This window comes from Nicotiana tabacum, chromosome 2 (genome assembly GCF_000715075.1).
Source record: "Nicotiana tabacum cultivar K326 chromosome 2, ASM71507v2, whole genome shotgun sequence".
NCBI lineage: Eukaryota > Viridiplantae > Streptophyta > Magnoliopsida > Solanales > Solanaceae > Nicotiana > Nicotiana tabacum.
In genome coordinates this window covers 118,741,041-118,754,342 of record NC_134081.1, presented here as the reverse complement: position 1 = coordinate 118,754,342, position 13,302 = coordinate 118,741,041, and the positions used below count along the sequence as shown (strand labels likewise).

Sequence of the window (13,302 nt, the reverse complement as noted above, 5' to 3'; positions counted from 1 at the left end):
CGTATTTTTGGGTATAATAGATACTTAAATGATTAATTTTAATAACTACAAGGATATTACGCTAAAGGGCACTGCATTTTACTATGCTAAAAGGGCACTATATTACAAATACAAACACTACATTAGGCCACAAGATACCACTAGAGGGAACTAAAGTAACAATTTATCTATTTTACTAGTCTTTAAGCAAATAAATAATCTAAATCGGATAAAAATAATAAATAAATTTAATCACAAAACATTTACAAAAATACATATACCACAGTAAAAAGTAACTATTAACATTTTTTTTTAACAACTAATAATAATTTCTCTATTTTTACTAATTCTTTTAGCACACTAATATCATAGTCTGGATAAAAATAATAAATTAGTTAAATCGCAAAACAATCACAAAACACATTAAAAACAACTAATATGCATTTTTATACGAGTTTTAACAAAAACTAAGTCGGAATACCTCGATTTAAGGTTTTTGGAAAGTTGAAGATTTGGTGATTTGGAGCCGAAACGAGCAACCCACAACGAGATAACGCCTTAGTTAGGATGTGGGACCAAGAATCTTTACTTTTTGTGAGACGAGAGGGCTCCACTCAAGCTTTTTTGGTTGTTAATGGGGGGACCACTGGTATTGTTTAAGTTTTAATGGAGAGGGAGTTCTGGTTTGGTAGGGAAGGGAAGGGGCCGGTTTCTTTATGTAGATATAGCGCCGTTTATTAAGGCGCTATACTATAACGCCTTAATAAACGGCGTTATACCTTCCCGCTCTTTTCAAGTTCACATATAACGCCCTTTTAAAGGGCGCTATACCTTAACGGGTAAACGACTGTTAATGTATAACGCCCTTTAAAAGGGCGTTCTACATATTTTGGTCACTATCTTTTTTTTCCACGCATTTCGATCGTTTGAGTCAAAAAATATCACATTTTGATTCCGGGTTTTATGATTAGCTGGTTCAACTACATTTTTTTATGATTAGCTGGTTCAACTACATTTTCCGATAAATTTAATTGTTGCTCTAATTTCTCGTCTTAAAAAGTCCCAACTATTTAACATCTCGCATATCAAGTTGACAAATGACGAGACCATTACCAAATGTAGTATTCGCAATTACAATAGTGCGTACACGTTCTCACTTATTATCCTGGGAAATGGATATAATTATTAGCCAATGTCGGACAAAAAGCAAATATTTTCATCTTAGGTCGAGTTTAATAAATACTCACTTCGATCACTTTTACTTATATACTTTGTATATCTTTTAAGAAATACTTCCTTTGTTCACTTTTACTTTGCATATATACTAAAAATAGATTTTCATTTTTACTTGTCACTTTACGCATATCAAGAGAAAACAAAAAAAATCATCCTGTTATACCCAAAGTATTTATTACCCATTCAAATCATTTTCTCAAATCCAATAAAATATGCATCAATTAATATGGGTATCATGATAAATTATGCACTTCATTTATTATTTCTTAAGGGGCGTGAAAAGTCAAAACGTGCCAAGTAAAAGTGAACGGAGGGAGCAATAAATAAAATATGTAATTTACCATGATATCTATCTCAATTGGTATATAGTCTTAATGGATTTGAAAAATAATTTGAAATGAGTAATTAATGCTAAGGGTAAAACAGGAAAAATAATTTTTTTTTCTCTTGATATACGAAAAGTGACAAGTAAAAATAAAAATTTATTTTTAGAATACTTTACAACTAAAAGTGAGCGGAGGGAATACTTTTATTTTGTCTAGATTAACAATTTATGGAACAATTAATTATTTTTGGATTCAGCGGTGAAAATAAGTTACTAAATTTAGATGATGATAGGTTATATGTACCTTGTAATGTTTTGATGATCTAACAAACTTAATAATAAGAACCAGATAAGGAACCTGTTACACATCCTCAAGTACTTAAAGAACAACAAGTCTCAGCTCGGGGACATGGTTCAACTCTTCAGAGTCAAAGGAACAATAAAGGGAACATATGGCCACCAGTTCCCATGGTGACTGTACAAGTCAACTCCTCACAGCCGTAAAGTTGCTGCCTGCACACGCAACAATGCAAAAACAGTGCAGCAGTCAACTTTATAGGGAAAGCTCTTTACCTAACTTGCTTACATCATTCAAGTGATGTTACAAATGAGTTATTAACATCAAGCAAAGGTAAAACAAAACACTTGCACATTCAAGAATAAAAGAAGCATTCTCTCAAGTTTGTGTCAATCTTGCAAGTGATTCTCAAAGGCATCAAGAACAAAGAACAATATAAAGAAGGACCAGCTTCCTGTATTGAGTCATCACATGTCCTTAGTTGTGTTGCACCTTTGTTAAAGCACTTTAATTGTAATTCCTACTTAGCTTGTTTAGAAGCATTGCGTAGGAAACCCTTTGTAAATTATAAACCATTGTGTTTGTGTCTTGGCTAGAGTTAGTCGAGTTGTAAAGTCTTTGTAATAGAGTTATTACAAAAGTGGCTTGTAATAGAGTGTTACAAGTTAGTGAACGATTAAGAGGTTAATTCCTAGGTTACATAGGTTGTAATCTGAAAGTTGCTGAGTAGTGAAGTTGAAATCCTACAAGGGTATGTCGTGGTTTTTAATCCCGTTGAGCTGGAAATTTTCCACGTAAAATTCCTCTTATCATTTACTTAATGCAGTGTGCGTGGTTTTTGTGGGAACTTATATCTGTAGGAACTTATAGAGAACCTGGTTCTCTATACAGTTTGGTGGACACTTAAAATCTATCAATTAGTATCAGAGCCGGGTTCTTTCTATCAACACCTAGAAAGGATCCTCATGGCTGCTCCACCAAACTTTGAAGAAGGTCAGTCTACCTACAGGCCACCAAGGTTCAATGACCAGTACTATGGGTGGTGGAAGACTAGGATGCACGACTTCATCATGGCTGAAGATTTCGAGCTATGGGGTGTTATCTGTGATGGACCCTTTGTTCCTACCAAGAATCTTGGCGACCCAGCTATAGCCATTCCCAAGACGAGGAAGGAATTCAATGACGATGATCGAAAGGCCATAGAAAAGAATTTTCGTGCGAAGAAAATTTTTGTTTGTGGCATTGGTCCTGATGAATACAATAGGATATCGGCATATCAGTCAGCCAAGGAAATGTGGGAAGCCCTTCAGACAGCTCACGAAGGAACAACACAGGTTAAGCAATCGATGATCGACATGCTCACAACTGAATACGAGCTCTTTAGGATGAAAGATGATGAATCCATCCAAGATATGCATACTCGGTTCACCTCCATCATTAATGAGCTTCACTCTCTTGGTGAAACTATTCCAAGAAACAAGCTTGTTAGGAAAATCCTTAGTGTACTGCCCAGTTCTTGGGAAAGCAAAGTGAACGCCATTACAGAGGCGAAGGACTTGCAGACACTGACCATAGATGAACTTGTTGGCAATCTGAAAACATATGAAATAAAGAAGAAGAAGAAGAAGAAGAAGAAGAAGAAGAAGAAGAAGAAGAAGAAGAAGAAGAAGGACAATGAAAGAAGAGAACCCAAAAGGGAGAAGAACCTGGTCCTCAATACAGACAACAATGATTCAAGCGGTGAGGATGGTGATATGGCTTACTTGAGAAGAAGATTCCAGAAGATGGTTCGCAAGAATGGAGGCATTCCAAAAAGAGGAAGTTCTAGCAAGCCAAAAAATTATGACCTCTGTTATAACTGAGTTCCTCTTGGCTGCTTTGTCAAAGTTGTTTTTGTACTGATCTTGCTTTAGGAGAGGGCACTCCTTGATGAAGTGTTTCATTAAATCACTTATATAGCCATGTCATGAAAAAGCAATGGGTTTTAACAGAAAAGGGTGTCATACTGAGAATTACAATATCTCCAAGACCAAGCATTAAATAGGGACGTTTCAAATCTGTTGTTGGGAACAAAAGCTGCAAAAGAAAAAAAAACTCGTTACCATATTGTAAGAACAAAAATCCTGCAATGACAAATTGGAAGAAAAGAAAGAATGTCACTGGCAATGTTGTAAAACAAGCTCTTGTTGCATGGGGAGACTCCTCCAGCAAATCTGAAGAAGAAAATTATCAAGGTGATAGTTCAATGATGGCAGTGGAAAGTGAAGCAACTAAGTATGACTCAATCTTTTCCTTGATGGCTCAGTCTAATGATGATGAAGATGACGACGATGATGAGGTAAATTTTCTGGATGTTCAGAGAAATCTAAAATCTTATTCTCCTAAAAAAACTCATGTCTTTGGCAAATGTGTTGATTGATGCTTATCACAGTCTTATAAATAATAAAGATGTTTTAACTGTGGAGTTAGGAGAAGTAGAACAAACTAGAGATGACTTAGTAATCACTGTTGTTGATTTAAAGGAAACAATTGAGAACCTGAAGAAAGAGAAGGATGTCTTAGATGAAAAAAGTACACATATAGAACATGAAAGAGATGATCTAATGGTCGCTGTAATAGACCTAAAAGAGACCTTTGAGTGTGTAAGAAAGGAAAAATAAGTCTTAGCTGAGAGAGTTGCTAACATTGAGCTTGAGAGAGATGACCTATTAGTGGTGGTAGTGGACTTGAAGGAAACAATTGGGGAACCTAGAATGAAGAGTAGGCCTGAAAATTCTCAACAGGGAAAGGAAGTTGCAAGTGAGGCACACATTAAGCTTGAAAGTGAATTAAATTCAGTGATGTCTAGTTTGTGTACTGAGCTTGAGAAAAATAAACAACTTCATGAAGAACTAGGAAGAGTGATGAGTGACCTTGAAAAATCACTCAAGTAGACCTAGTCCTCTGATGCTATCACTGCCTTGTATAAAAACAATGGGGGAAACAGGCAAGGGATAGGGTTCTAAAGGGAAAAGACTCCTTACAACCCTCATAGCAAGTATGTTACTGTACCTGATAAATGGCTTTGCACTCACTGTGGTAACCCTGGGCACTTTAAGGAAACCTATAAGGCCAAGTTTCAGTCTCAACAGAAAAATAAAGTTTTTTCTAAAAAGGTAACTACTGTTAGAGAACCTGGTCCCTCATATAAAAGACGCATGATGCATGCTTGGAAAAAAAAAGATCCTGATTCATCCCTTTCCTCGTTACAAGGGACCCAAACTTGTTTGGGTTCCTAAGTCTAACCCTTGATTTCCTTGTGCAGGGAGCAGTGAAAGGGAGCAGCCAAGAATGGTATATGGATAGTGGTTGTTTGAAGCACATGACTGGAAGCACAAATAATTTCCTTTCACTCAAAGCCCTGCAAGGAGGGAGTGTATCTTTTGGAAACGGAAAAAAGGGATACATTCTGGGAATTGGAAGAATTGGGAAGTCTATTTCTCACTCAATTGAAAATGTGTACTACGTAAATAGGTTGAAGTACAACCTGTTAAGTATCTCCTAAATCTGTGACAAGGGAAACAAGAGTGGTGATCTCAGTTGTCTAAATGTTTTTAACGATGATGCTGAACTATGGCACAAAAGGCTGGGTCATACAAGTTTCACCTTGCTGAACAAGTTGGTCAAGAAGGACCTGGTTCGTGGTCTGCCCAACTCAAGCTTCAAGGATCACAAGGTGTGCGATGCAATGTGTTGAGGAAAGTATACATGTGATCTTTGATAAATCTCACCACTCACGTGGGAAGGATTCACATGATAAGATTGATCAAGAGGGAGAACAGTCAATTGTCCCTGGTAAAGTCATTGACATGGCAAATGGAAAAACTGACATGATGAGTCAGATCAAGGATTCAAATGACAATGGCACGGCTGAATCTCTAGCTGACATAGAGGAAACAGGTTCCTCAATCACAACAACTAAAGCTGAAAACAGAGTTGCTGATGCAGATCAAGGGAACCCACATGGAGGGAGAGAATCACATTCAAAAATACCTGGACCCTTGCACAACAAGGTTCAAGTGTCTAAATGGAAACACAAAAGTTCACATCCTCTGGAAAATGTGATCACTCCTCTTGATTAAGGAATTCAAACCAGATTAAAGAGCAAGAAACGCGCTTGTATTCTCAGCTTTTCTCTCTCAAATTGAGCTCAAGAATATCAAGGAAACAATTAAAAGATCCTGATTAGATTACATCTATGCAAGAAAAACTCCATCAATTTGAGAGGAACAGTGTATGGAACCTGGTTCCACGACTTGTTGACAGAACTGTTATAAGAACTAGGTGGGTATTCAGAAACAAACTTGATGAATTTGGAAACACAACCAGAAACAAGGCAAGACTGGTAGTTCAAGGGTACAATCAGTAAGAAGGGATTGACTATGATGAAACATTTGCTCCAGTTTCTCAAATTGAGGCAATCAGATTCCTCATTGCCTTTGCGTCTCATATGGAATTCTAATTGTTCCAAATGGATGTCAAAAGTGCATTTCTGAATGGCTTTCTAAAAATAAGAAGTCTTAGCAACCTCCTGGATTTGAGAATCATGAATATCCTGAGCATGTTTTCAAACTTGACAATGCATTATATGGGCTAAAGCAAGCTCCTCGTGCATAGTATGAAAGACTGTCCAATTTTCTTCTAGAAAATGGCTTTATAAGAGAAAAATTGACAACACCTTATTTCTGAAGAAACGAGGGAGGAACCTGCTCATTGTGCAAGTCTATGTTGATGACATCATCTTTAGAAGCAACAAACGATTCATTGTGTGAGAAATTTGCAAAACTCATGGGAAGTGAGTTCGAGATGAGCATGATGTGGGAATTGAATTTCTTCTTGGGTCTACAAGTCAAGCAAACTCCTAGGGGCACAATGATAAGCCAACCGAAGTACATTAAAGAGCTGTTAAAGAGATTTGACATGGAAGCATAAAAAATCATTGATACTTTCATTACCACAGCCACTCGCCTGGACATGGGTGAACCTGGTTCCTTTTGTATCTCACAGCAAGCAGACCAAATATTATTTTCAGTGTGGGATTGTGTGCCGGGTTTCAGTCTAATCCCAAGGAATCTCATCTTAAGGCTGCCAAAAGAATCCTGAGGTATCTCAAAGGCACACAGACCTGGTTCTCTACTATCTGGTGGATAGGAAAAGCACTCTTGGTATGGCACGTTTTCTAGGTTCGTGTCTAATCTTATGGGGCACAAGAAAATTAAACTCAGTGGCCCTTTCAACTACTGAAGCTGAGTATGTGGCAGCTGCCTCTTGTTGTGCTCAACTGCTGTGGATCAAGCACCAGCTCGAAGATTTCGGTGTGTTTTCTGATGGCGTGCCCTTACTATGTGACAACACTAGTGCTCTCAACATGGCAAAAAATCCAGTTCAACAAGAGAACAAAGCATATTGACGTGCGACATCATTTCCTCAGAGACAATATTGAGAAAGGGCTCATCTACATGAAGTTTTGCAGCATAGAAGATCAAACTGCAGATATCTTCACCAAAGCACTGAGTAGAGAGCACTTTGAAAAGAATCACATGGCACTAGGATTGATAAAATCAAGATGAGGACCTGGTCCATTGATGATTGGCTACGAAAGAAATGTAAAGGTAAAATAGCTAAAAAGTGTTTTCTAGCGCAGTCTAACTCACCTCTATACCGTTACAGGTAGACACGCATGACGATTACAGAGCATACAAGTAGCTAATGCATTGCACGTTGGTGAAAGGACGAGGCTTATATTTGCACAATCTATCAGGGAACCTGGTTCCTCCGACATAGGTTAGTAGTTTCTTTGTACTCTCATGCACAATACTTTAAACGGTTGAAACGGTGGCACGTCATCACACTGTCAGTTTCTTTTCTTTCCCGATTTGTTAACCCAAATGTCTCGCCCGTTATGTAGCGACCCGACCTGCCCAAATTGCCATCCATTCCTAACTGGTCCCTCACCCCTCTTAAATACATCCATTCACAATCACTTTCACCACTGTTCACACTAAAAAAAAATACAAAATTTCTCTTTTTCTTTCTTCAAACCAAACTCTCTCTTCTTCAACTCACTGCACTCTACCATGTCTGAATAACAGGAAACACAAGATGTTCCAAATGTCGTCCCCATTGTGTCCTCACCTGTTGAAACATCAGTACCAGACAGTACTATTGGGGCACCAACTGAGGGACCTGATCCTTCCACCCAAGAGGAGCCAACCATGGTTCCTCTCAAGCACCCCAGGTCAGTACTGATCCTGCTCCCTCTCCTCACTTCTACGCTGAGCCTTTGTCCATGGTTGTTCGTAAAATGAGATCGTTATCTGAAAGGGAGAATGAGGACAGTGCAAATGATTATGATAATGTGGCTATTGCTAGTTTTATCAAGGTTAGGGTAGACATGCCACTACTCAAGTGCCAACTCCTAAGAGACCTACCACTAGGTTGCAAAAGAAAGAGTCTCTTAAGTCTGTTATTAGGAAAAGCCAAGAATAACAAAAGAGGAGAAGATTTCTAAAGAATGGGAAGATTGTGAATGAGAAAGTAGTGCATGTTGTCAATGTTGATGATGAAGTGGATGAGTAACCTGGTTCCTTGACTCGCAAATTCTTACAGAAGCATACTATCTCCAAGACAAAAAAGGGGATCCTCTGTGAGTGCGGAGAGTCTGAACAAAGTTGAAGGTAATAACTCTGGTGAAAAAGTAGTGGACGAATCTGGAGAAAAAGTGACAGAAGAATCAGTTGAAAAGGTGTCTGAGAAGACAGTATCTGAGAAATCTGCTGAGAAAGGAAAGAGTGCTCGCAAATCAGTGAAAAGGAAGGGTGATGCCGGTGAGGAACCTGGTTCTTCTAAGAAGGCCAAGGTTGATGATACCCAAGATGTTGGGAAAGAGAAGTTGAGGAATCAAAAGGTGCTATGGGGCCGCACATTTGCCCTTGACATTTTGGAGGAGGATGGTATGAGACAACTGGTTGAAATTTGTGAGTTTCAACAGTGGACACATTTGTTCACAAGTGATGCTTCAAAGGTGTATGAGGAGGAAGTTCAAAGTCTCAATGTCGACCTTAGGAAACAGGTTGAGGACCTGAAGGAGAAACTGCTCAATGAGCAGATGTCAGCTAATGCTCGCATGTACATCCTTCTTAAAACCCTAGCCTCTTCATCTAAGCATTCCCCTTCCAGTGCTCCCTAAAACGTGTTTCCTTTCTAGTATCAAATTCTAGTGTCTGTCCTTTGTTTCAGGTCTGATGATGTTTATGACTGGTACTTCTGTTTTTGCTATTTTTATTTTGTGGATGTTTTGGTAACAATGGAACTGTTCCTTGCTTAATTTTCAAAAATTAATAGAAGTTTCATCCTTTTACTGTGTATGTCTTGCTCTTTTGCTCTGTTTTTAGTCATGATTGTGTGCACATATGTGGCATGAGTTAACCAAGCTAGACTTATTTTCGCTTATTGCTTGCTACTGATCTTTTTACGATGCCAAAAAGGGAAAAATAATTGAGGGGGAACAAATTGGGGAACAGATTCAGGGGGGATACAGGCTATGTGTATGTCATTTTGGTTCTTAGTGGGAACTTCAATTATAATTTTTCATCATCAAAAAGGGGAAAATTGATAGGTTATATGCACCTTGTAATATTTTGATGATCTAACAAACTTAATGATAAGAACCAGATAAGGAACCTATTACACATCCTCAAGTACTTAAAGAACAACAAGTCTCAGCTCGGGGACGTGGTTCAACTCTTTAGAGTCAAAGGAACAATAGAGGGAACAGATGGCCACCAGTTCCCATGGTGACTGTACAAGTAAATTTCTCACAACTGTAAAGTTGCTGCCTGCACACGCAATAATGCAAAAACAGTGTAGCAGTCAACTTTATGGGGAAAGCCCTTTACCTAACTTGCTTACATCATTCAAGTGATGTCACAAATGAGTTATTAACATCAAGCAAAGGTAAAATAAAACACTTGCACATTCAAGAATAAAAGAAGCATTCTCTCAAGTTTGTGTCAATCTTGCAAGTGATTCTCAAGGGCATCAAGAACAAAGAACAATATAAAGAAGGACCAGCTTCCTGTATTGAGTCATCACATATCCTTAGTTGTGTTGCACCTTTGTTAAAGCACTTTAATTGTAATTCCTACTTAGCTTGTTTAGAAGCATTGCGTAGGAAACCCTTTGTAAATCATAAACCCTTGTGTTTGTGTCTTGGCTAGAGTTAGTCGAGTTGTAAAGTCTTTGTAATAGAGTTATTACAAAAGTGGCTTGTAATAGAGTGTTACAAGTTAGTGAACGATTAAGAGGTTAATTCCTAGGTTACATAGGTTGTAATCTGAAAGTTGTTGAGTAGTGAAGTTGAAATCCTACAAGGGTATGTCGTGGTTTTTAATCCCGTTGAGCTGGAAATTTTTCACGTAAAATTTTTTTTGTCATTTATTTACTGCAGTGTGCATGATTTCTGTGGGAACTTATATGTGTAGGAAGTTATAGAGAACCTGATTAAAGTTTGGTGGATGAAGTTCCAATAGGCAAACTTTTTGTTAAAAGTTGATCCAAAATAATCTGTCCGTATTCCCTATTCATTCCAATTGTGCTTAGATTGATCTTCCTACCTAGAAAATTTCACCTTGCTTTTGGCTTAAACAAAAAAAAAAGAAAATAGAACTGTTAAATTACCATTGCATTATCTAATTGGTCCTACTTTTGTTTCAAATTTTATTTATACAAACAAATGTTTAAGTATGAGGAAAATGTTTGGGGGGGGGGGGGGATGAGCTCCGTTCTTACTATACACAGAATATGGAAAATTATAAGGAGAATTTTGGCACCATGTAATTTCTTTTGATCTTTCCTATACATTGATACAACTTACTATTGTCACTTCAATATTACAAATGTATTAAAAAATATATTCATACATGCAACTTTTTACTGTAGCGGTTATTTTAGCGGGATATTTACCCAAATAGTTGGTCATATTTTACTATTTACTTTTTTTAGCCATATACGTAACTTATATATTGATTATATATAATTATACATATTTAATACATAAGTTATATATGCATATATTCTACAATTACTAATTTTTTTAATTTAAGCAGTTGAGTGGTCGATTATTTGAGTTAATTCTTCTAAAAGAGGATACCCTAAATTATTCGGTGACAATGAAGATATAGAAAAACACAGTTGTTGCGCTGGATGTCGAAAACCTATCTCCTCAACGCTCACCATCGTTATAACATATCCTTGAAATTAGAGATTAAAATGTACTACATCTATTTTCGTGTGCAGGCGTTAGAGTACAACTACCAAAAGTGGACCCAAAATTTGAAATAGGCGGAGATAAAATTTTAAGCTTATGAATTTGAATTCTAATCATTTTAAGTTATTAGATTTTAAATTAATACATATTTAATGAATTTTTTAAAATAAATATAAGGTTCGAATCAAAGCTATTAGGTTCGGCCGAATCCGATCCCGGCATTCTAGGTCCGCCCTTGACGTGACATATACAAACATACAAATATAAGTATATTTGCGAACGTCCATTTACTCACCAAGTATATATCCTTATAAGCATTTAAGTAATGGTGTCTTTTCTCTTGTACTACTACTCTCATGCAAAAACACACTACGTGTCTACTTTGACAAGGAACCCTTCACCCCTCACATAATGTCTTTTCACCGGACGATGAGGAACCCCCCCCCCCCCCCCCCCAAAGTCCACTCCCTTCACCATCCTTTGTTCCAAGTGGCAACAAGATATAATAATTGCTTCTACCTCTTTCAAAACTTGTGGTGTGTATTCACACATACATACATAGGTATTTGAATGTCTCATCAGTTTTCGGGATTTTATATATGTTGGTATATATATGGACTCGATGATTAAAATTAAAGTTGAACTATGAGGCTTAATTAAGTACAGAATCACATGGGATTGAAGCTCGATAACATGAGGTTAATCAATAGAAAACGATGGAGCAACTAGCTAGGAGAAAGGTTAAGTTTGAACAATAGATCGTCTAGGAGCAAAAATGATCAACCACCATGGATTGCTCCGATTTTATACTCATGTAGGAACAACGAAATATTCTTCGAAATAAACAACATGCTATAATCCGTTGTCTATACGAAATTCATTGACAAGATGTTGCCCCGTAAACCTAGTCGCTAGCTCCACAACTATTGGTATCGTCACCTTGCGAAGAAGTGGAGTCAATCAAGACGAAACACTAACCCCATTGTATTGACGGATTGGGACCTAAGGGGGGAAAATCGCGACCACAAAATAGAGGTAGATACACATGACACGCCATGTATAGAAAAAGGGACAGTGCGATGCACAAAGTATATTGTATTTACGTAAGGTTCGGAAAATGACACCTTCCAAAGGAGGTGATGTAGCCAACATACCCTGATTCAAGCATCAGTGACTGATTATACAGCTTTGAACCCGTAACTTATAGGACACAAGAAAATAACTTGATTGTTGTTTCGAGACACCAAACACACCATGCATCGAAATAGATCTAAAAAGTAGAATGAGGTCCAACAAGGTATAACGGATGGTGTAGCAATACAATTAGATAAATGTTTTATATTCATTTGTTCCAAAAGATGCTGTGTACAGTACATAAATGGGAATCCTAGCTCATTCCACTAAGTATTTATAATTCAAATGGTGAGCGCTGAAAAAACTTACTGGTATATTTATATATTATATACCCTTTGGTGGGCCTTTTCCAGCATTAAAAATACTAGAAAGACCGATCGGTACCTGAACATATTACTAGAAAGACCAAGCTCTGATTAGTGACTGGAAAAAGTTGGTTGCCTTATTATTTATTAGGTACATACCTTGTTCGACTATTTTAATATAAGTTGTCCAATATCTTAAAAGAAGTTTATCTTGAGTTTTGCTTTATTTGATAGAAAAAGGGTAATTAGGAGAATTTTAGTTTATGATACTTTATCTACTATTTTATTGTTTTCCCGTGGCTATAAGTATAAGTACAGTAGAAAAAGCGAAATCAAATCTAAAAACAATGCTTTATATATTAAATGTTTACATCAAATTAAACAACATAAGTTGGATTTTGAACCTAAATGACTAGTCTTATTGGATTGAGATTGTTCCTTAATTTGGAGGGTCAATCCATCAACAGCCTCGCAATTTTATGAACACGATTGTTTTTAAGTTGGATTTTTATGTTCTAATTGTCCAATAAGATCTGCTATAATTGGCTCACTTGTTGCCAGCAAAACGCGGTTTGGTTACATTAATTAGAAGCTAAATGAGATGTTTTCCTATTGTTCGTACAATTGGTCAAGTAGTACAAGTGTACTATACTAATTAAAACATCTTAAGTGAGACATACTTAACCATTTTTGTGAGCACCTAATTTTTGATTATATT

At 37.0% G+C, this 13,302-nt stretch overlaps 1 protein-coding gene across 1 annotated transcript; it reads left to right on the top strand.

The window, feature by feature from the left end:
- The first annotated feature begins 2,908 nt into the window (after positions 1 to 2,908).
- Positions 2,909 to 3,784, top strand: LOC142167908 (uncharacterized). The gene is made up of 2 exons (XM_075228392.1): positions 2,909 to 3,421; positions 3,752 to 3,784. The coding sequence occupies exons 1-2, from the start codon at positions 2,909 to 2,911 to the stop codon at positions 3,782 to 3,784; spliced, it is 546 nt and encodes a 181-aa protein (XP_075084493.1).
- Positions 3,785 to 13,302: the final 9,518 nt, after the last annotated feature.